A 24,665-nucleotide genomic window follows, 5' to 3' on the forward strand; every position below is an offset into this window, starting at 1 on the left:
CTATTAATATTGATCGCGTCAAGATCTTCGGAATAGGAATGCCTAGCAGGATTACAATTATAATAGGAATGGGAATTATGGTGACCATCTGTATCCTGTTCGTTGGCGATCTGTTCCGAATTCTTGACATTTTTGTTAAAGCTAATATCATAGCCTGGTTCTGGTTCCAGGTGTTTACATTTACCATTTAAATAATTTGTTGTGGTTGTTGTATTATAATACGACGAAGCAGCATCTTGATAATATGAATTATTGAGATTTTCATTTTCACTTAATTTACTACAAAATTTTCCATTTAGTTTTGTTATTGTTGTTGGTGAATATTGTTGTTGTTCTTGTTGTTGTTGTTGGTGATTATGATGATTTTTGAGCTCACACTCTTTTTTGAACCAATTATTATTAATAATACCTACTTCGCCATGTCACACATTGGTACCCTGCTGCCCGGGTATGGCTGTACCCGGTTTTGTGTCCGGTTTAAATGAGGCATCGTAGCGCTCACGACAATTACCCTTCGAGGCAAAGAAGAATTTGTAGATCATATACATGGGTATACACAACACCGAGGAACATGTGACCGCCCAACCGACTTTAATACTCCATTGCGGATATTTATATTCGGTGCCGAGCATTTCTTCATAGCCCAAAAAGGAGAAAATGAAAATGGCCTGAAGTGAGGAGAAAAAATTTATATTAGAAACTAAAATCGAAAAAAATATATTTTATGACTCACCAATAAAAACACCGGACTGATGTAGGTCCAACATATGCGCCAAAACAGACCGGGTCGTTTGCCCAGCATCATTTCCACATCACTGGAGAAACGATCGACGCCATAAAACCAAAACACGCCTGCTGCTTCCACAAATACCACAAAGAGAATGGCCAACCCGGGACCATAGACGTTAAGGAAGTTCACCAGAAATACGCCACCCTGTAAGTAGAATTAAATGGATAAGATAAAAAGTAATCTATGGTATGTGAAAAAATATATTTTTAGAAAATTCTTCGCCTCAAGAAGTACAAAGCCGATATTATTGCCTTGCAGAAAATGCGATGAATATGGACTGGCGTAAGTGAATCAGATGATTGCGCCCTGGATTATAGCTGCCATGAAACGAGACGTGAATTTGGCTGAGGATTTATGGTTAACAGGAGAATAAAAGACCTCGTCTCCAGATTCAATCCAGTAGATGATCGAATTACTATAATCCGTGTAAAAGCGAATTTCTTGTACATCAGTCTTATTTGCGCCCATGCTCCGACGGAATACAAAGATGAACACAACAAAGACATTTTTTACGAGCGCCTAGAAACTGCATATGACCGCTGCCCTGGCCACGACATAAAACATCTGCTAGGAGATTTTATGCTGTAAGTAATGGAATAGTTTGACCACCCACCTCCAGGGTTTTTGTCCCCGCGGAACAAAACTAACTATGGGATGTTCCCCTAAAACAAAAAACAAAGATGGATAAAGAAGAAAAAGAATAAAAGTTACGGTGCAGAGCATAAATAACTCAGTACCGGCGGGTGTCGTTGATCTGCCCACGAGTCAGGCACCGTCGTCATCCTGCGATCGTGAGCAACAATCTCCTACAGATTTGGGTGTCTTTGCATCTGTAGACGAAGGTATAGCTACAAGCACTCAGCCTTTGGGCAACACCAACTGGAAGTTAAGGAACCACAGGGGAAGAGCAATCTCGACCCAGCCTTCAGAGACAGGAGGGGACTCTACTTCGAACTCTGAGTCTGATCATGATAATTAGATAAACATAACTGTCTGGCAGACAAACATAACTGTCTTGGAGAGCCGGAAGAGAAATGAGGCTGACAAGATGATAGAGGAGGTGAGTAAAAATATCGCCAAACTCACAACCAGTAAGAAACAGTGTCTAGGGCAGGCACAAAGGCGGAAGTTGGCCAGAATGAACCGGATGAACAAAAAGAGCGAGATACCGACAGAGGCTTAAAAGGATAAGCCTGATCTTCCCTCCACTTCTGCGGAAGCGGCGAAGAGGATAAGGTCTCCGGATGAGCAGGCGACAGTCAAATCCGCCAAAAAGAAAAAGAGCTTCCCGCCGACCGATGATAAGAGAAAGTTAAGTCAAACCAGCGTCAAAGGAGACTGTCACGAGAATTCACTGACGAGGGTAGACGAAGATGGCACTGATATCAGGAAGGCGAGTGCTGAGTCGGAATCTTCCGCAAAGACCGGGAATTCCAAAAGGACCAACGAGAACTTGCAAAAGAGGAAGATGACGGCAACAGAGGAGTGTTTGAGAGAAAAATTCTCTGGAAGATCTATGGAACGATATGCGTAGATAGTGAATATCGCCGTCGAATGAACCATGAGCTATACCATAGGGGAAGGCCACGAATCCGAGGGATGAACAAGTAGAAGACAACATCTCGGAAAATGGTCTTTCAAATTGCCTGACCTTCCATCCACATCTGCGGAAGCGGCGAAGAGGAAAAGGTCTCCGGATGAGCAGGCGACAGTCAAATCCACCAAAAAGAAAAAGAGCTTCCCGCCGACCGATGATAAGAGAAAGCTGAGTCAAACCAGCATCAAAGGAGACTGTCATGAGAATTCACTGACGAGGGTAGACGAAGCTGGCTCTGATATTAGGAAGGCCAGTGCTGAGTCGGAATCTTCCGCAAAGACCGGGAATTTGCAAAAGAGGAAGATGACAGCAACAGATGGTAAGGAGGAGTGTTTGAGAGAAAAATTCTCCGATCTATTGGCCGATCTGCGTCGATAGTGAATATCGCCGTTGAATGAACCATTAGCTATATCACATATTCTCGGACATTGACATAGTGAGACGAGTCGAGCTGCAGCGACTACGTTGGCTAGGCCAACTTGTGAGAATGGATGAGGATGTCCCAGCTCAAAAGACTATAAAAGCGAACCAAGTGATGGTTCACGCAGAAGGAGAAGTTCACGAATCCGATGGAAAGATCAAGTCGAATACAACATCTCAGAAAATGGTCTTTCAAATTGGATGAGATGCACAAACGACCGACGCGCCTGGAAATCTTTTTTAAGCTCGGCTTATGGAACAACCGTTCTGTTATAAGCCAGCTAAGTAAGTAAGAGCCAACCCGAAGTCAAAGGGGACTGCCACGAGAATCCATCGACTGAAGGCGGTGAAGCTGAAGTTGAAGACAACATCTCGGCGAATCCTCCTGTAGAGATTAAGATGGAAACCTGGTGATAGATACTGACAGCGTGTTGAGGATCTGGAAGAAGCATATTGAAAACTTCTGGTATCAAGTAATGGCGGTGAAGAATATACCCCAGAGCCAATAAGAGATGACGGTATAGAGTGTATACCACCTAGCCAAGATGAGGTAAGAGTAGAACAATAAAGAACTGTTTAAGACCAGTGGTTGGACGCTGGTCAGGAGCATGCACCAGCTCATTTGTACAATTTTGCTAGAGAAATGCATGTCCGTGCACAAAAAGGGATACAAGACGATATGTGCCAACTATAGTGGAATAAGTCTCCTTCCCATCTCATATAAAGTCCTATCCAGAGACACAGAACAAGCCTCCAAATTTTTAAGGAAATGGTAAAAGAAGAACTTCTGTGCGCTTTACAGAACAAGTCTTCAAACTCCTCATTCTTTTTCGAAGAATATTTTTGGTAGGGACGAAGATGTCGTGATTTTTTTTTTTGGTCCTTAAAAATAAATTTTTGTTTTACCTCCTCCGACCTGCAGGTCTTTGAAAAAATTCTTAAAGAAAATTTATTATGCAATCTTCCTTGTGCCGCAAACCTACATTTGTAATGCGTATCCTTTTAAGTGTCCAAATCAATAAATTACTTTTCAGATAGAAATTCCCCTCCTCCTCCACCCCCGAACAACATCTATTCCATCCCTTAAATTCTCCGGCCCTTGGCCCTTGCTGTTAACACCAAATTATAATTTCAAATGTAATCAAGTCAAGTGATAACAAACATTAGTTATCAACAAGTGGTAGTGGCTTGTGCCGGTCAAATCTAAAGGGGTGGACACTTAGGGAAGTCCTGTTCAATGTCCACCCAGCAGTCAGGAGGTATGGTTAGTTTGTCAGTCGATGAAGGGAAACAAGAAAAAGTGTTTTATTGCATGAGGTGCGGAAGAAGTTAAGTGGCCGATTGTGTAAATCATTTGGACAGGTAGGTGGTGAGTGCAGGGGAAGGGGAAAGAGCAGGTTGTAGTGCTACTTAACTAAACATATATTATGTGTGGTAAGAAGCCGAGTTCCGGCTAGGCATTTCTTTCATTAGCCTTTTAAATGAATATGTGATGTGTGATTTAATCTATCCCTGTTTGGTGGAGTAGGAGGAAGTGTGAGGCATTTCTAATGAATTGCCATTGGCATAATTAAGTTAAATGGATAGATAGGAAATTCAGCCTTTCCCCTAACCCTCTTCCCCCATCCGCTTCCTGGTGATTTGTATCTGAATAAAAATCAAATTTATATTTATTAATTCGTTATCTACTTACATATGTCATGGTGGGTAGGGCACACAAAAATATTCCCGCCAATAGTAATAATACAAATAATTCCCTCCTTCTTCCTATCGACCGAGGATATTCATCACACAGCGCGGTAATCATTGCCTCCAAACCGCCAAACGTGGAATCCAAACCCAATGTGATCAGCATTAAAAAGAAAATGATAGACCAAAAGACGGAACCGCTCATTGTGGCAATGGCCTCGGGATATACGATAAAAACCAAACCGGGTCCTTCGAGGCCCACACGATCGATGGTGGTCTTTTGCACATGGGCCATGTAGCTGCAAGAGAGGAGAGAGAAAAAAATTATTTTCAATTTTTAATATTTTCAATATTTCTTCTTATATGTTATGGGAGATTTGTGGACTTACCCCAATACCGAAAAAATCACAAATCCCGCCAGGAAGCTTGTCAAACAATTAATACTACTTGTAATCAAGGCATCGCGATAACAATTATTACGGAATTTGTTATAACTTGAGAGGGCGAGCAGCGTTCCAAAGCCAGGTCCCAGGGAGAAGAATATCTGTGAGGCAGCATCAATCCAAACCTAGGATGAGAAGGAAAAAGGGGAGATGGTGAGATATCGGATAAAGTGCATAGAAAAGTAGTGACCCAGGGGTCTCCACAATTTTTTTCTATTGGAAAAGCGAACCAAGGAGTCCGAATGATTTCTGTTTCTATAAAAAGTTTGACCCATGGGTCTTAATAATGTTCTTCAGTAAAATAATGCACAAGGGCCTAAATTATTTTTTTTTAAAGGTGATGATTTTTTCTATAAAAAAAATTTACCCAAGTGACTCGATAACATTTTCTATAAAAAAAAATTGATGCAATTGACCTCATGATTTTTTCTATAGGAAAAAATCGACCCAAGTGTGTCGTCGATTTTTTTCTAAAAAAGTTATCCAAGAGTCTTGACGATTTTTTTTTCTATAAAAAAATTGACCCAAGGGTCTCGATGATTTGTTTCTATTAAAAAAAATGACGCAAGGCCTCGAAGAATTTTTTCTATTAAAAAATTGACCCACGGGTTTCGATGATTTGTTCTTTAAATAAAATTGAACCAAGGGTCTTGAAGATTTTTTTATATTAAAAAATTTATCCAAGGGTCTCGATGATTTTTTTTCTAATAAAATATTGACCCAAGGGTTTTGATGAATTTTTCTTTAAAAAAAATTGACCAAAGGGCCACGATGATTTTTTTCTATTAAAAAATTGACCCAAGAATCTCGATGAATTTTTTTCTGTAAAAAATTCAACCAAGGTTCCTGATAATTTTTTCTATACAAAAATCAACAAAGTTTCACGTGGGATGATATAAAGATAAGGTAGAGCCAACCCGTGTGTTATCCAGCGTGCTGTGTGAACGACTGAAGCCAATGGTCAACGACATTATTGGACCATGCCAATGCGGCTTCAGGCCTGGCAAATCCACCATTGACCAGATTTTCACTCTGCGCCAGATCGTGAAAAAACCCCACGAAAAACACATCGACACATTCCACCTATTCGTCGACTATAATCCGTTCAGAGATGTTGAAAGCCATGTCTGTGTTTGGCATTCCAGCAAAATTAATACGGCTATGCAGGATAACTTTAACTAGTACAATGTCAGCAGTTAAAGTAGGAAAGAAACTCTCGGAGCCCTTCAATACCGAACGAGGATTCAGACAAGGTGACAGTTTGTCGTGTGACCTGTTCAACATCCTGCTGGAAAAGGTCATACGAGATGCAAATGTGAACAGAATTAGCACTCTGTACACCAAACCGCATATTTTACTCGCCTACGCTGACGACATCGACATAATGGGTCGAACATTACGAGACGTAACAGCCACCTTTGAACGAATTGAGAAGGAGTCTGCCAAAGTAGGACCGGCAGTAAATGGCGAAAAGGCCATTTTGATGGTATCAACGAGCAAGACGTCCAGTAGACTCGGACCAGCTGTGGAACTTGAAAACTACAGCTTTGAGGTAGTGAACGATTTTATATACCTCGGTACCCCTATAAACAAACGCTAATAACATCAGCTTTGAAATCCGGAGGAGAATAGTGTTGGCCAACAGATGCTACTATGATCTAAGTAAGCAACTCAAAAGCAAGGCCACCTCTCGCCAAACTCACTCTACAAGACGCTGATATTGCCCGTGCTGTTGTATGGATCTGAAGCATGGTTACTTGGGCAAGCAGATGAGGCAGCTCTTGAAGTGTTTGAGAGAAAAATTCTCCGAAAGATCTGTGGGCCGATTTGCGTCGATGGTGAATATCGCCGTCGAATGAACCCTGAGCTATACAATCTATTCTCAGACATCGACATAGTCAGATGGATCGAGCTGCAGCGACTACGATGGTTAGGCCATCTTGTGAGAATGGATGAAGATTCCACAGCCCAGAAGGCATATAAAAGCGAGCCAAGTGATGGTTCACGCAGAAGGGGAATGCCACGAATCCGATGGAAAGATCAAGTAGAAGACAACATCTCGAAAAATGGTCTTTCAAATTGGATGAGATGCGCACATGCGACTGGCGCGCCTTGAAATCTTTTTTAAGCTCGGCTTGTGGAACAACCGTTCTGTCATAAGCCAGCTAAGTAAGTAAGAGTCAACCCGAAGTCAAAGAAGACTGCCACGAGAATCCATCGACTGAAGGCGGCGAAGCTGGCTCTAATATCAAGAAGACGTGAACTGCGTAGGAATCTTCCGAAATCGGGAAATAATGCAAAGGTTGCCATGACATGCTATAGTGACAAGCTCTGTCAGTGATCGAAGATAGTAGCCCGCCGTTTGGGCAACAAATCGATCCAAGTGTGTCGACGAATATTTTCCTATAGACCCAGGGGTCTTGACGAATTTTATTCTATTAAGAAATTTACCGAAGTGTACGGATGATGATTTTTTTTCTATAAAAAAATGAACCAAGGGTCTCAATGAACATTTTTCTATTAAAAAATATACGCAAGACCTCGAAGATTTTTTTCTATTAAAAAATTGACCAAAGGTCTCGAAGAATTTTTGAAATTAAAAAATTGGTCCAAGGATTTCGATGAATTTTTCTTTAAATAAAATTGACCCAAGGGTCTCGAAGATTTTTTTCTATTGCAAAATTGAACCAAGAGTCTCGATGATTTTTTTTCTATTAAAAATTGGCCCAAGTGTACAGATGATTTTTTAATAAAGAAAATAGACCCAAGAATACCAATGATTTTTTTCTAATTGACCCTAGGGTTTCGATGGATTTTTCTTAAAAAAAAAATGGACCTAATGGTCTTGGTGATTTTTTTCTATTAAAAAATTGACCCAAGGGTGTCGATAATTTTTTTTATTAAAAAATTGACCCAAGAGTCTCGATGAATTTTTTTTCTATAAAAAAATCAGCCAAGGTTCCCGATCATTTTTTTTTTTATAAAAAATGGACCCAAGAGTCTTGATAATTTTTTTATATTGACCCAAATTTATCGATTAATATTTATTTTTTATAAAAAAAATATATCCAAAGGTCTCGATGAAGTTTTGTCTATACAAAATTGACCCAAGGGTTCTTATGAATTTTTTCTCTATAAAAATTGACCCAGGGTTTCGATGATTTTTTTATAAAAAAACCAGTAAGGAAAGTAGTAAAGTCGGACGGGGCCGACTATATGATACCCTTCACCACTATGGGTATATTAAACAGGACTATTAACATGAAATTGGATGAAATAATATATGTGATAATGTGAATCTACCTGGATATATCCATAAAGTATGTAAATCGACTTCAAACAAATATAAATAGGTCATACGTTGGGCTATGTCTGCACTTCTAGAAAACGCAACTACGTAGTTCTATGGTCAATTTTGTACGTTGTGCAAAATTTGATGTCAATCTGACTAACATGAGGAGTTTGATGTCCAATTTGTTTGAAATCGGGCGAAAATATATATGGAAGCTCTATCCAAATATTAAGCGATTTCAAGCAAACTTGTCACAGGTTAGGTTATACTAATTTCAGAACGTTTTGTTCCTATTGTTTCCTTGTTGCGTCAATTACTTAAAATATGTGAGCTATATATGTGGGAGCTATTTAGAAATCTGGACCGATTTTCTCGAAACTTGGCAGACATCACTCTAGGCTCAATTCAGTACGTTACGCCAAATTTCGTGCAAATCGATAGATATATAGGGACTTTGGGGCGCCATTTACATGAAATCGGACGAAACTATGTATGGGAGCTATATCTAAATCTGGACCGATTTTCACGAAACTTGGCAGATATCATTCTAGACCTAAATGATTAGGCTGTAGCAAATTTCGTGCAAATCGAAGGATATATAGGGACTTTGGTGCACCATTTACATGAAATCGGACGAAACTATATATGGGAGCTATATCTAAATCTGGACCGATTTTCTCTAAACTTGGCAGACATCACTCTAGGCTCAATTCAGTACGTTATGCCAAATTTCGTGCAAATCGAAAGATATATAGGGACTTTGGGGCACCATTTACATGAAATCGGACGAAACTATATATGGGAGCTATATCTAAATCTAGACCGATTTTCTCGAAACTTGGCAGACATCACTCTAGGCTCAATTCAGTACGTTATGCCAAATTTCGTGCAAATCGAAAGATATATAGGGACTTTGGGGCACCATTTACATGAAATCGGACGAAACTATATATGGGAGCTATATCTAAATGTAGACCGATTTTCTCGAAACTTGGCAGACATCAATCTAGACCGATTTTCTCGAAACTTGGCAGACATCAATCTAGGGTTAGTTCAGTACGTTGTGCCGAATTTCGTGCAAATCAAAAGATATATAGGGACTTTGGGGCACCATTTACATGAAATCGGACGAAACTATATATGGGAGCTATATCTAAATCTGGACCGATTTTCATGAAACTTGGCAGACATCATACTAGACCTAAATGATTAGCCTGTACCAAATTTCGTGCAAATCAAAAGATATATAGGGACCGTTTACATTAAATCGGTTAAATATATATATGGGAGCTATATCTAAATCTGAACCGATTTTTCCCAATTTCAATAGGGTTCGTCCTTGGGCCAAACAAATGAGCTGTGCCAAATTTTATCCAAATCGGATCATAAATGCGACCTGTACTTTGCTCACAAAAATACATGGACAGACAAACAGACAGACGGACGGACATGCATAAATCGACTTAGAAAGTGATTCTATGCATATTCTCAAAAGGAACCATGTGTCTATCTCGTTTCCTTTTGCATGTTACAAACATATGCACAAAGACATAATACCCTGTACCACAGTGTGGTGAAGGGTATAAAAATGGAGATATATCTGTCTATTTTTCTATAGGAAAACAATGTGGAGACCCGGGCAAGATTATCGCCAAGTTCACAACAAGAAAGAAGCAGTTAAATGGGACACAAAGGCGAAAGCTGGTCAGGATTAACCGTGGAAACAAGCGCGAATAGCTAACAGATGCTCAGAAGTCTAACCTTCCCTCGATTTCCTAGCAGCATCAAAGAAGTTTAGATCTCCAGATGAGCAGACGGACGCCAAACCCCACATCATATGTAAAGGTTGACAGGAGGCGCTATAGAGATGATCTCTTCTATGAAGTGAGCTATACAAAAAAATTGACCCAAGGGTCTCGATGAATTTTTTACTATAACAAATTTACCCAAGTGTCCCCACGATTTCTTCTATAGAAAAAATCGACCCAAGTGTGTCGACGATTTTCTTTCTTTTAAAAATTGACCCAAATGTACCGATAATTTTTTTAATAGACCCACGAATACCGATGATTTTTTTTCTATAAAAAAAAGCGGCTCAAGGTTCTTGATAATTTTTTTTTATATAAAAAATTGACCCAAGGGTCTCGATGAATTTTTTCTTTCTATAAAAAATTTAACCAAGGGTCCCGATTCATTTTTCGATAATTATTTTCTGTAGTAGCAAATAGCGAACCAAGGGTCTTGACGACATCGGTCTACTCACAAATTTTATTTTCTATATAAAATTTTTTCATCCGTCCCCTCCCTTCTACTTACCCTTGAATTTTTCAGCTTATGCCATTCTGGTGTTAAATAATATTTGATGCCCTCATCGGCACCGGGCAGCGATACACCTCGAATCAGCAAAATGATGAGTACCACATATGGAGCCAATGCGGTTACCCATACCACTTTGCCGGCGGAACGGACACCCTTCCACAGGGAGAAATAGACCAAAACGAAAACACCAAAAACGCATAAAGCCAATGTTGGCTTAACGGGACCCATTAAATCGAGGCCATCCGATTTGTACTGTTCCAAGACTTTGCGTCTGCAATGACAATAAGAACAAATAAATCAAAATAAATAAACATTTTATTGGTAACAACAACAACAATAGATGGTGTATTATAGTAGCCTTGCTAACCATTTAGATAAACACATTTATTGTTGAGTGGTTAAAAACATCCTTCACCGGATGAATAGATGGCTGACGGGATGTCTGTCATTTAGAGAGACAGACAATCAGACATCTCATTCCCAGGGCAGAATGTTTATTTGTTGCTTTAAACACACACATACATATGACCCACATGAGGTGGTTGGGGGGAGTTAAATGGGTTGAAGGGGAGGCTGCTTTCAAATACTCACTCGAAAAACTCTTTGGCCGGCGTTGTTTGATTGGCATTAAAGTTCGCATTCGTCACGGGCATACATGCGGCCGTATTCCATGGATTATCGCACGATGTCCAAGGCAATTTCGATGTAAACGAGGCGAACAGATAATAAACGGCCCATCCAATAATTGTGTTATAGTACATGCCCATATAAATGTCAATTAGACAGATTGCATAGCCAACACCTGTTGAGGAGATCAAAAAGAAAAAAAAAGAGGTGGTGGAGAGAAGGTGAGAGAAAAGTTTGAAAATAACACGGAGTAACTAAAAGTTTTTCGATTAAGTTGTAGGTGGTAAGGAAAAATATACACAGGATATGTGAGCATTTATAAAAACCAGGAACTTTAAAATGTTAAAGGATTTAAGGAAGGCTGAAAGGAAAATGCATTTCCACGACTGTTTCTTCTGTAGGAAAATATCGTCGAGACTCTTGGATCGCAATTAAAAAATCTGTACTTGGGTCGCTATTTTTTACGAAAAAAATGTCTACACCTTTGGGTCCATAGAAAAAAATCGTGGAGACCACTTGGTTTTTTTCGCTGAGACTCCTTAGTCTATTTTTTCTATAGCAAAAAAATAAGGATGACCCAGTTTTTCTCTATAGGAAAAAAATTGTGTAGAGCCCTGGGTCTATTTTTACTATAGAAAAATTGTGGAGACCCCTGGGTCCATTTTTTTAATTCATATATACTTCTGAGACTATATTTTAGAAGAAAAAAGAAAACCATCGATCTGGATAGCTGTCAATAGAAAACAATTCGTGGAAACTCCTGTGGAGACCCGGAGCAAAAATATCGCTATACCACAACAAGAAAGAAGCAGTCAAATGGGACACAAAGGCGAAAGTTGGTCAGGATGAACCGCGGAAACACGCTCAAATAGCTAAAATATGCTCGATTTCCTCACAGCATCTCCGGAAGAACAGACGAAGGTCAAACCCGCCAACTTATGTAAATGTTGCCAGAAGGCGCTATAGAGACGATTTCCGCTGTAATGTGATCGACGAGAATAGTACGTCCGGGAAACTAAAAAGGGAGTCCAAGCACCGGCTGCAAGTTGGGAACATCAATCTGAATAACTGTGAATAAAAAAAATTATGAAAACTCCCCCTATTTGTTTCTTTAAAAACAGATTGTAAAGACCCATTGGTCTCAAGCTCATAACAAGAAATACGCAGTTGTATGGAGCACCGAGGCGAAAGCTGGTCAGGATGAACCGTAGAGACAAGCTGTAACTGCAAACTGATGCTCAGAAGCCTGACCATCCCTCCACTCCCTCGGAAGCAGCAAAGAGGATTAGGTCTCCGGAAAAGCAGACGAACGCTAAACTCAACAAAGTCGTGACAGGAGGCGCTATACAAACGAGCTCTGCTATGAAGTGATCGACGAGAATAATGTGTCCGCGGAACTAAAAAATGAGACCCATAAGAAGGTGATAAATGCGTCAATAATATGATGATGGAACACATGCTACAAGGGGGAGCCACCAATCTGGATAGCTGTGAATAGAAAAAAATAATCGTGGAAACTCCTGGTTCTATTTTTTCAATAGAAACAATTCGTGGAGATCCTGAGCAAGGATATAGCCAAGCTCAAAACTAGAAGCAAGCAGTTAGACAGGCACAAAGGCAAAAACTGGTCAGGCTGAACCGGAGAATCAAGTGCGAACAACAAACTGATGCTAAGAAGCCTGACCTTCCCTCCACTTATTCGGAGCATCAAAGAGGTTTAGGTCTCCAGAACAGCAGACGAACGACAAACCCCACTTCTTATGTAAAGGTTGCCAGGAGGCGCTACGGCGCCTGTAAAATGATCGACGAGAACTGTGCGTGTGGGAAACTAAAAAAGGAGACCCATTAAAATGTGATGAATGCGGTCAATAATATAATCATGGAGTACCTGCAGCAAGGGAAGGCCATCAATCTGGATAGCTGTGAATAAAAAAATAGTGGAAACGCCCGTTTTTTCAATAAAAAAAAATCGTGGTGACCTCTTAGCAAGGATATCGCCAAGCTCACAACAAAAAGAAGCAGTTATATGGGACACAGAGGCGAAAGCTGGTCAGGATGAAACGCAGAGACATGCGCGAATAGAAAACTAATGCTCAGAAGGATAATCCCCTAATCCCCTTCGGAAGCGACAAAGGGGATTAGGTCTAGGGAAAAGCAGACGAATACCAAACCATAAAAAAACTAGGGCTGGGTGATATAAAGATAAGTCAGAGCCGAAGTCAAAGGAGACTCTCAGGAGAATCCATCGAATGAAGGCGGCAAAGTTAGCTCTAATATTAAAAAAGACGAGAACTGCGTCGGAATCTTCCGTAACGACCGGGAGATAATGCAAAGGTTGCCATGACATGCTATAGAGACGAGCTCTGCTAGTGGCCCGTTCGAAGTCTTTGTTGGCGAAGAAGTGTGAAGTTTTCCGCAGGAAGGATATGATCCGATCCTCAATTGAAGTGTTCACGTAGCGAACATGGAGTTCATATAAAAAAAAACGTAAATGTCTTGCTCCAGTGTAAAGTAGAGAAAATTTACTTAAACAGGGATCTATTTATGTATACAGTCCACTTAAGCGACTACGTTGGCTAGGCCATTTTGTGAAAATGAATGAGGAAGCACCAGCTCAAAAGGCATATAAAAGCGAGCCAACTGATGGATCACGTAGAAGGGGAAGGCCACGAACGCGATGGAAAGATCAAGTGGAAGACAACATCGCGGAACGTGGTTATTCAAATTGAAAGGGCCCCAGTTGTCGGTATTTTGTGGTTCTTAAACGCGTTTTTAACCGAATTCGCTGAAATTTCTAAGCGCTGAAGTTTCAAATTATAAAGATATGGTAGTCCTCATATAAAAGCATTTGCAATCTCTCGCGAATGTTCGCATTGTACGAAAAATTCACGAACGATAAAATTTCGCTGCAAGCATCGTCGATTCATTCTTTCGCGAGCATTTGTTGCTGAAGAATATTCTTTTGAAAAACTCAAAAAAAAAAAACAAATGTTCGCGAGCACTGTTAAAAACAACAACAAACAAAAATATCATAAAACACATGTCCAACAACTATTGAGTTCACGAACGTTGTTGCTGTCTTGAGCATTCGCTAGAATTCGGGAATGTTAGTTTTCATTCGTGAGAGAATGTCAGAAAGAATCTCAACAACAAAACGAAACGAACGATCGTTCGTTTGTTATGTGGGTGCGAACATTATTTGGCGAATGCTCGTTTGATAAAGAATTTATCGACATAAATTCATTCGTAAAATGAGCACAAAACGAAAAGAGTCAAAAGTCCAACGGTTTGTTATCCGGAGATTTTGGTGGCCATTGCGCGCTGGAAATGAAGCGAGGAACCTCATTTTGTAACCTTTCTTGGGTGGCGCGTGCCCACACCATCACCATGGCTGACTTTTGGTGATGGTGTGGCAAATCGAAGAGGTTTTGATCAAGTCGCTTCTTTACTTTTCGAACAATTTCTGCTGGTTTAGTTTTTCTACAGAAAACAAAATCGTGACACCTGGATCAATTCGTTAAACCTTTTGCGTTTATTTTTTCTGTAGAAATAAATTCATCGGTAACCTTTTTTTTCAATAGATAGAAGAAGAGCAGCTATTCTCTATAAAAGAAGAAAATTTCTTTTATGGATAGGAGATCATATTTTATAGACAGGAGATCATCTTCGTGGGACAATACCAAAAGATTATGATAGAGACTTAGGATCGGGACGTTTTTGATGATTGTTCACAAGGCGAACATGGATTTCTAATAAATAAGATAGTAAATGTCTTGCTGTGGGTCTCTTGGAGGAGAGAATATTTAGCTAAACAGGGATCTATTTTCGTATACAGAATTTTCTTGTTGAATATTTGTACAATGGAATAAGATAGGAGTTTTCTATTGCCACATGTGGTATATTTGGGTAAGATTACGGGGAGTAATATACACCGCAGATTGATGAGAGATAATGAAATGTGTGTGTCCACTTCATAGATGGGCAGACTTACACACCAGCGTCGATGCGTTCTCTTAACATTTTTTTGGTGTTAAAACAAAAATGAACCTTAATGAAAAGTTTTCCGCAATTTTTTTAATGAATTTATTTTTTGAGCTACCTACGATGTTATTTTTATGTTTTAAAAATATTAAATTAAATAAATTCAGCAGAATAATTCTTGTTTTTATTTCCCCTTAAAAATTTTTTAAGAGAAATTTTGCCCACCATTGGTCCACTTCATGTGTTATGGCAGATGGGTTCACACACTCTACCTCTCTCTCTCTCTCTTTTACACATTAGTCTAAGATAGGTTAAGTCATATTGTAATACTTAGTTCTTAAGGATCTCTTTTTATTTCAATAAATTAGTGATCTGTATATAAAATATTTAATCCGAATATTTCCCGGTAATTCTCAAAAAGATTGAGATTTGTTGAACAGTATCTTGTATATCTTGCATTTATGTACCCTTAACTGTATATTAAAAACAGTAAGGAAAGTAGTAAAGTCAGACTGGGCCGACTATATGATACCCTTCACCGCTTTGTGTATATTCTACATATTATCCGAAAAGACGTCGCCTTTTTGAAGGAATTTTGACATGAAATTGAACGAACTTAAATATATGATTTTTATGTCTTTCTGGAACCTATGCTATGGGACCGATTTGTGTAACTCGATTTAAAGCAAACATGACACACGCTATTCAGTATGCTGCACTGTTCAAAATTTAATCTCAATCAGACACCTATTGATTTTTTGGTGTACAGTTAACATATATAAGTCGACATATCTTGCCAGAGATTAATTTATATTAATTTCAGTACGTTGTGTCAATCGGCCTAGCTGTGGATCTTTAGTGCACAATTTACTTAAAATCGGACGAAAATATATATAGGAGCTGTACACATTATTCTAGACTTAATTCAATACGCTTTGCCTAAATTCGTGCAAATCGAATGAGACTTTGGTGCACCATTTACCCAAAATCGGACGAAACTATGTATGGAAGCTATATCTATATCTGAACCGATTTTCACGAAACTTAGCACACATCATTCTAGACTTAATTTAGTACGCTATACCAAAATTCATGCCTATGAAAAAATTATCAGGGACTTTGGTGCACAATTTACCTAAAATCGGGCGAAACTATATATGGGAGATATATCTAAATCTGAACCGATTTTCACGAAACTTAGCACACATCATTCTAGACCTTATTCATTACGCTGTGCCAAATATCGTGCAAATCGAAAGATATATAGGGGCTTTGGTACACAATTTACCTTAAATCGGACGAAGATATATATGGGAGCTATATCTAAATCTGAACCGATTTTTACGAAACTTGGCATACATCATTCCAGACCTTATTCATTACGCTATGCCAAATTTCGTGCAAATCGAAAGATATATAGGGATTTTATTACACAATTTACCTTAAATCGGACGAAGATATATATGGGAGCTATATCTAAATCTGAACCGATTTTTATGAAATTTTACACACATCATTCTAGACCTAATTCATTACGCTGTGCCAATTTTCGTGCAAATCGAAAGATATATAGCGACTTTGGTGCACCATTTACATGAAATTGGACGAAACTATATATGGGAGCTATATAGAAATCTGGACCGATGTTCTCGAAACTTGGCAGACATCTCTCTAGGCTTAATTCAGTACGTTATGCCAAATTTCGTGCAAATCGAAAGATATATAGGGACTTTGGTGTACCATTTACATGAAATCGGACGAAACTATATATGGAAGCTATATCTAAATCTGGACGGATTTTCTCGAAACTTGGCAGACATCACTCTAGACTTAATTCAGTACGTTATGCCAAATTTCGTGCAAATCGAAAGATATATAGGGACTTTGGTGCACCATTTACATGAAATCGGACGAAACTATATATGGAAGCTATATCTAAATCTGGACCGATTTTCACGAAACTTGGCAGACATCTCTCTAGGCTTAATTCAGTACGTTATGCCAAATTTCGTGCAAATGGTGCACCATTTACATGAAATCGGCCGAAACTATATATGGGAGCTATATCTAAATCTGGACCGATTTTCACGAAACTTGGCAGTCATCATTCTAGACCTAAATGATTAGGCTGTACCAAATTTCGTGCAAATCGAAAGATATATAGGGACCGTTTACATTAAATCGGTTAAATATATATATGGGAGCTATATCTAAATCGGGACCGATTTTTCCCAATTTCAATAGGGTTCGTCCTTGGGCCGAATAAGTGACATATGCCAAATTTCATCCAATTCGGATCATAAATGCGACCTCTACTTTGTTTACAATTTAACATGCACAGACGGACGGACGGACGGACATGCATAAATCGACTTAGAAAGTGATTCTATGCATATTCTCAAAAGGAACCATGTGTCTATCTCGTTTCCTTTTGCCTGTTACAAACATATGCACAAAGACATAATACCCTGTACCACAGTGTGGTGAAGGGTATAAAAACATAACGTTTACACACACACACACATATATTACATGTTTTATTTACTCTTGAAGTCAATACCACCATCATAACCTTGCAGGCACAAAAAAAAAACATATATTCGCTGTTAAGCAAATATTATTGGGGAAATGAAAGAATTGCAAATAAGTCAATTCCGTACATATGTAATAAATATTACATACTATATATGTAACATATGTTATATGATGTTTAACAAATGAAATAAATGTTGAAATGAAAGTTTACATTTTAATTGATTATATTAAAGTTGACTTTGTTTGGAATTAATTTTTAATTTCGGCGACAATTGTTGATTTATTACAAACATACATACATATGAGTATCTCTGTAAACATGTGCTATTTAAAAAAAATTTTGAGATTTGTTTTTGATTTCAAGTTTTTTTTTGCTGTGCCTGGCCCCATGGCCCCTTTTGAAACTCACAACTGCCATTCATACGCAGAATGATTTAATTATTTAATTTGCAGCGTCTTATTTTCAAATGTTGCTGCAGACAGATTGGGAATGAGACAGTATTGGGATTTTTTATTATAACTCATTTTATTAAAAATTATTTCAATAATCAATTTAAAAAAAAATGTAAACAAATGCCTCATTTAATTACACAAAAAAACAAAACATACTAATACAATAGATTTGTCTTTTGAAAATTTATTTTTTGTATCAGTAAAATTATTCAACTCAATTTGTTATTCAAAATTCCTTGTCCTAATTTCTTCAGCCACCACTGTAAGCCAGTATTTAGCTGGCATTAAATAAGGCTACACAATATACGGCGTATCCTCCTTTTAACGTAGTTGAGTGTTTGGTAAGGATGTGCGGCGTACATTTCGTTTCGCACAATTACAAAATAACAAGCAACAAGTTTGTCTTTCATTCTTTTTTTGCTTTGCCGCATGCTGGCCTCATTCTGGGCTCTTTTTCTATCGTTTTGTTTTCGAAAATCTGATTACTCGGAAAGTTATCAAAAGCATGTCAAGCAACTCAAAGTTGGGCGCCACTCACACACACACACGAATACAAAAGAGCAACAGTTTATGAATTTGACATTTAATAGATAATCTTATATCTATTTTGACATATCATGGGCGGCAATGATTTAAGAAAAAAACAAAAATTTTAAAATCTCGTAGGCCAATTATGTACATATGTATGTATGAATGTGTAAATTTACTTAATAAGCGAATGAGAGTTTAATTTGGGGACAATTGTTTGTATTTTAATATAATCATAATATATTGTTGGCAACTCTGTATTATTTAATGCCTCAAACTTCAATTCAGCTTGGCTGAATAAGGTTTTCTATAGAAAATCTTCAATTCAGCCTGGCTGAATAAGGTTTTCTATAGAAAATTTTCAATTCAGCCTAGCTGAATAAGGTTTTCTATAGAAAATCTTCAATTCAGCCTAGCTGAATAAGGTTTTCTATAGAAAATCTTCAATTCAGCCTAGCTGAATAAGGTTTTCTATAGAAAATCTTCAATTCAGCCTGGCTGAATAAGGTTTTCTATAGAAAATCTTCAATTCAGCCTGGCTGAATAAGGTTTTCTATAGAAAATCTTCAATTCAGCCTGGCTGAATAAGGTTTTCTATAGAAAATCTTCAATTCAGCCTGGCTGAATAAGGTTTTCTATAGAAAATTTTCAATTCAGCCTGGCTGAATAAGGTTTTCTATAGAAAATCTTCAATTCAGCCTGGCTGAATAAGGTTTCCTATAGAAAATCTTCAATTCAGCCTGGCTGAATAAGGTTTTCTATAGAAAATCTTCAATTCAGCCTGGCTGAATAAGGTTTTCTATAGAAAATCTTCAATTCAGCCTGGCTGAATAAGGTTTTCTATAGAAAATCTTCAATTCAGCCTGGCTGAATAAGGTTTTCTATAGAAAATCTTCAATTCAGCCTGGCTGAATAAGGTTTTCTATAGAAAATCTTCAATTCAGCCTGGCTGAATAAGGTTTTCTATAGAAAATCTTCAATTCAGCCTGGCTGAATAAGGTTTTCTATAGAAAATCTTCAATTCAGCCTGGCTGAATAAGGTTTTCTATAGAAAATCTTCAATTCAGCCCAGCTGAATAAGGTTTTCTATAGAAAATCTTCAATTCAGCCCAGCTGAATAAGGTTTTCTATAGAAAATCTTCAATTCAGCCCAGCTGAATAAGGTTTTCTATAGAAAATCTTCAATTCAGCCCAGCTGAATAAGGTTTTCTATAGAAAATCTTCAATTCAGCCTGGCTGAATAAGGTTTTCTATAGAAAATCTTCAATTCAGCCCAGCTGAATAAGGTTTTCTATAGAAAATCTTCAATTCAGCCTGGCTGAATAAGGTTTTCTATAGAAAATCTTCAATTCAGCCTGGCTGAATAAGGTTTTCTATAGAAAATCTTCAATTCAGCCTGGCTGAATAAGGTTTTCTATAGAAAATCTTCAATTCAGCCTGGCTGAATAAGGTTTTCTATAGAAAATCTTCAATTCAGCCTGGCTGAATAAGGTTTTCTATAGAAAATCTTCAATTCAGCCTGGCTGAATAAGGTTTTCTATAGAAAATCTTCAATTCAGCCTGGCTGAATAAGGTTTTCTATAGAAAATCTTCAATTCAGCCTGGCTGAATAAGGTTTTCTATAGAAAATGTTCAATTCAGCCTGGCTGAATAAGGTTTTCTATAGAAAATCTTCAATTTAGCCTGGCTGAATAAGGTTTTCTATAGAAAATCTTCAATTCAGCCTGGCTGAATAAGGTTTTCTATAGAAAATCTTCAATTCAGCCTGGCTGAATAAGGTTTTCTATAGAAAACCTTCAAATCAGCCTGGCTGAATAAGGTTTTCTATAGAAAATCTTCAATTCAGCCTGGCTGAATAAGGTTTTCTGTAGAAAATCTTCAATTCAGCCTGGCTGAATAAGGTTTTCTTTAGAAAATCTTCAATTCAGCCTGGCTGAATAAGGTTTTCTATAGAAAATCTTCAATTCAGCCCAGCTGAATAAGGTTTTCTATAGAAAATCTTCAATTCAGCCCAGCTGAATAAGGTTTTCTATAGAAAATCTTCAATTCAGCTTAGCTGAATAAGGTTTTCTATAGAAAATCTTCAATTCAGCTTAGCTGAATAAGGTTTTCTATAGAAAATCTTCAATTCAGCCTGGCTGAATAAGTTTTCCTATAGGTAAACTTCAATTCAGCCTGGCTGAATAAGATTTCCTTTTGGTAATCTTCAATTCAGCCTAGCTGAGTACGGTTTTCTGTAGATTATCTTCAATTCAGCCTAGCTGGATATGATTTCCTGTAGATAATCTTCAATTCAGCTTAGCTGAATATGGTTTCCTATAGGCGATCTTCAATTCAGCCTAGCTGAATACGGTCTCTTATAAGTAATCTTCAATTCAGCCTAGCTGAATACGAATTTTTATAGATAAACTTCAATTCAGCTTAGCTGAATATGGTTTCCTATGGGTAATCTAAAAATTATTTGTCTCCTTATACCTTATTGATGCCTTTAAAGCCCTTAGAAAAGCTAATCGTTTTAGTTTTCCTATTTTACTTTCAAGTCCTTGCATATTCAGAAAACTTTTACCCTTTCGAATATGTCATCATGCATGTGCATGAAACGTCATAGTTTTTACCGCTTTGAAGTTGAATTTAGTAACTTTGAGAGTGTGTACCGAAGACTTAGGCTACGAACCAAAACAAAACTCTCTTTTTTTAAGTTTCCTCTAAGAAACCAAATAATAGAATCAAACAAAAGACACGAACGAACGGGAAAAACAAATAAAAACAATTTAAACTTTACATACACACACACATACGAGTGACTTCAACACGAAGTGGAAAAGCTACAGAAAAACTGCTAAGTCAATAGGTTTTCTTTTTTGTCTTCAAAGAAAAAAGCGAACACAAAGAGACAGAAGTGGAGGACAAATGAACCGACAATCAAACATTAAAAGGTAAGGCAGTCGGATTCAGTCGTCAGTCAAATTGTCTGGCAGTAAACAATTGCCGCAAAGCTGGCGGCAGACAGCAAAGATTGTGAGGGGGAATGAGGTGGTTCGGTGGTGGGGGTGGTATGGATTACAAAAGCCCATGAAGAGGCCAGTCTGAACAAATACGAAAATGATGATTCTGCCAACAGCTGTTGGTTGCTCCATGGCTCTTATTAGCATCATAAGTTAGAAATCAGGTGGAACATGTTTTTTCCTGAACAGTAAGAATAGAACTTCGACTTACCTTTCAATGCCGGACATATTCGCCGCCATATACTCAAACAGCCGCAACGATGAAATTGTCCCAATACCAGTTCCATATAGAACAGAGGCAGTCCACCGAATACCAACATAATGCAATAGGGTATTAAGAAGGCTCCGCCACCATTCTGGTAACAGATGTAGGGGAAACGCCAAACATTGCCCAAATCAACGGCAAAGCCAATGACGGCCAAAAGAAATTCGGCTTTTTGGCCCCATGTTTCACGGCGACGTTCTGTTACGGAGACAACGAGGACACGCTGGAATAACAAAAATAAGAACAATAAATAATTAAAAACAGGAAACGGATATTGAATGATTTTTCCAGCTGAATAAGTTTTCTTGAGTGAAATTTTTAATTTATCCCAGCTGAATAAGCTGTTCTATATAAAATTTTCAATTCAGCCCAGCTGAAGTTGGTTTTCTATTGAAAATCTTCAATTCAGCCCAGCTGAATAAGGTTTTCTATAGGAAATCTTCAATTCAGCCCAGCTGAATAAGGTTTTCTATAGGAAATCTTCAATTCAGCCCAGCTGAATAAGGTTTTCTATAGGAAATTTTCAATTCAACCCAGCTGAATTAGGTTTTCTATAGGAAATCTTCAATTCAACCCAGCTGAATTAGGTTTTCTATAGAAAATCTTTAATTCAGCCTGGCTGAATAAGGGTTTCTATAAGAAATCTTCAATTCAGCCTGGCTGAATAAGGGTTTCTATAAGAAATCTTCAATTCAGCCTGGCTGAATAAGGGTTTCTATAAGAAATCTTCAATTCAGCCTGGCTGAATAAGGTTTTCTATAAGAAATCTTTAATTCACTGTGGCTAAATTAGATTTTTTATAGCAAATCTTTAATTCACCGTTGCTGAATTAGGTTTTCTATAGAAAATCTTTAATTCACCGTGGCTGAATTAGGGTTTCCATAGAAAATCTTCAATTCAGTCTGGCTGAATAAGGTTTTCTATAGAAAATCTTCAATTCAGCCTGGCTGAATAAGGTTTTCTATAGAAAATTTTCAATTCAGCCTGGCTGAATAAGGTTTTCTATAGAAAATTTTCAATTCAGCCTGGCTGAATAAGGTTTTCTATAGAAAATTTTCAATTCAGCCTGGCTGAATAAGGTTTTCTATAGAAAATTTTCAATTCAGCCTGGCTGAATAAGGTTTTCTATAGAAAATTTTCAATTCAGCCTGGCTGAATAAGGTTTTCTATAGAAAATCTTCAATTCAGCCTGGCTGAATAAGGTTTTCTATAGAAAATCTTCAATTCAGCCTGGCTGAATAAGGTTTTCTATAGAAAATCTTCAATTCAGCCTGGCTGAATAAGGTTTTCTATAGAAAATCTTCAATTCAGCTTGGCTGAATAAGGTTTTCTATAGAAAATCTTCAATTCAGCCTGGCTGAATAAGGTTTTCTATAGAAAATCTTCAATTCAGCCTGGCTGAATAAGGTTTTCTATAGAAAATCTTCAATTCAGCCTGGCTGAATAAGGTTTTCTATAGAAAATCTTCAATTCAGCCTGGCTGAATAAGGTTTTCTATAGAAAATCTTCAATTCAGCCTGGCTGAATAAGGTTTTCTATAGAAAATCTTCAATTCAGCCTGGCTGAATAAGGTTTTCTATAGAAAATCTTCAATTCAGCCTGGCTGAATAAGGTTTTCTATAGAAAATCTTCAATTCAGCCTGGCTGAATAAGGTTTTTTATAGAAAATCTTCAATTCAGCCTGGCTGAATAAGGTTTTCTATAGAAAATCTTCAATTCAGCCTGGCTGAATAAGGTTTTCTATAGGAAATCTTCAACTCAGCCCAGCTGAATAAGGTTTTCTATAGGAAATCTTCAACTCAGCCCAGCTGAATAAGGTTTTCTATAGAAAATCTTCAATTCAGCTTGGCTGAATAAGGTTTTCTATAGAAAATCTTCAATTCAGCTTGGCTGAATAAGGTTTTCTATAGAAAATCTTCAATTCAGCTTGGCTGAATAAGGTTTTCTATAGGAAATCTTCAATTCAGCTTGGCTGAATAAGGTTTTCTATAGAAAATCTTCAATTCAGCTTGGCTGAATAAGGTTTTCTATAGAAAATCTTCAATTCAGCTTGGCTGAATAAGGTTTTCTATAGCTGAATATGGTTTTTCTTGATATATACCAATTCTATAACCCTTTAGCAATCAATAGAAGCAACAATTTTCTCGTCCTTCTCACCTTCACCTTCATCTTCTTCCTTGTTTATTTTTTTTTTTTTTATCGCACACTTACCTCATTATTTGTTAATTTAGGTGCCAAGGGATCTGTGACTTTCGCCGGTGTTGCATTATCCGTATCATCTTCATTCGAGTCATCCTCATTGGGTGGCGATTCTTTGTTATTGCTCCAGGGACTTGTCGTTGTTGTTGTTGTGCCCACGGTATTGTTTGTTACTGTTGCTGCCGCCGAGGATGCATTAGTGGCTGTTAAATTATTTGCAAATTCACAACTGTTGCTGCCGTTGGTTTTCTTTGAACGTTCCATGGTTAAGAGAGAGCGACTTCAATGGCCAATGTGGAACATAAAGAAGTCTATTGTAATGTCAATAATGAGGAGGGGGCTTGCAGGGTGACTGAATACTATTTTACTAGGGCAGTAGTCGCGTGAGAGAGTGTGTGTGTGTCTGTGTGCCTTCCCTAAGTTGTGTTACCAGTTTCTGATTGATTGGTATGGGCTTTTATATTTGTTTGGATTTTTTGTCAAACCTGCCTCTACTTCGATCCCTACCTCTCACTCTCTTTC

At 37.9% G+C, this 24,665-nt stretch overlaps 1 protein-coding gene across 1 annotated transcript; it reads right to left on the minus strand.

The window, feature by feature from the left end:
* Positions 1 to 418: 418 nt before the first annotated feature.
* LOC133322900 (sodium-dependent serotonin transporter) lies at positions 419 to 24,407 on the minus strand. The gene is made up of 8 exons (XM_061531853.1): positions 24,156 to 24,407; positions 21,891 to 22,167; positions 11,142 to 11,352; positions 10,548 to 10,821; positions 4,886 to 5,064; positions 4,501 to 4,795; positions 734 to 934; positions 419 to 668 (listed from the first exon to the last, which is right to left on the minus strand). Exons 1-8 carry the CDS (start codon positions 24,405 to 24,407, stop codon positions 423 to 425), a joined length of 1,935 nt encoding a protein of 644 aa, XP_061387837.1. The 3' UTR covers positions 419 to 422.
* Positions 24,408 to 24,665: the final 258 nt, after the last annotated feature.

This window comes from Musca vetustissima, unplaced genomic scaffold (assembly GCF_032173495.1).
Source record: "Musca vetustissima isolate MV318-11 ecotype Yass unplaced genomic scaffold, APGP_CSIRO_Mvet_v1 utg11468, whole genome shotgun sequence".
In the NCBI taxonomy this organism is placed as follows: domain Eukaryota; kingdom Metazoa; phylum Arthropoda; class Insecta; order Diptera; family Muscidae; genus Musca; species Musca vetustissima.

Bases quoted from the DNA above. Each gene is read 5' to 3' on its own strand.
- LOC133322900 (XM_061531853.1), bottom strand. From the start codon at position 24,407: ATGGAACGTTCAAAGAAAACCAACGGCAGCAACAGTTGTGAATTTGCA. The intron at 10,822-11,141 runs GTGAGTATTTGA...TTGTCATTGCAG, and splicing joins CCGGCCAAAGAGTTTTTCGA to ACGCAAAGTCTTGGAACAGT. The intron at 5,065-10,547 runs GTAAGTAGAAGG...TTCTCATCCTAG, and splicing joins ATAAGCTGAAAAATTCAAGG to GTTTGGATTGATGCTGCCTC.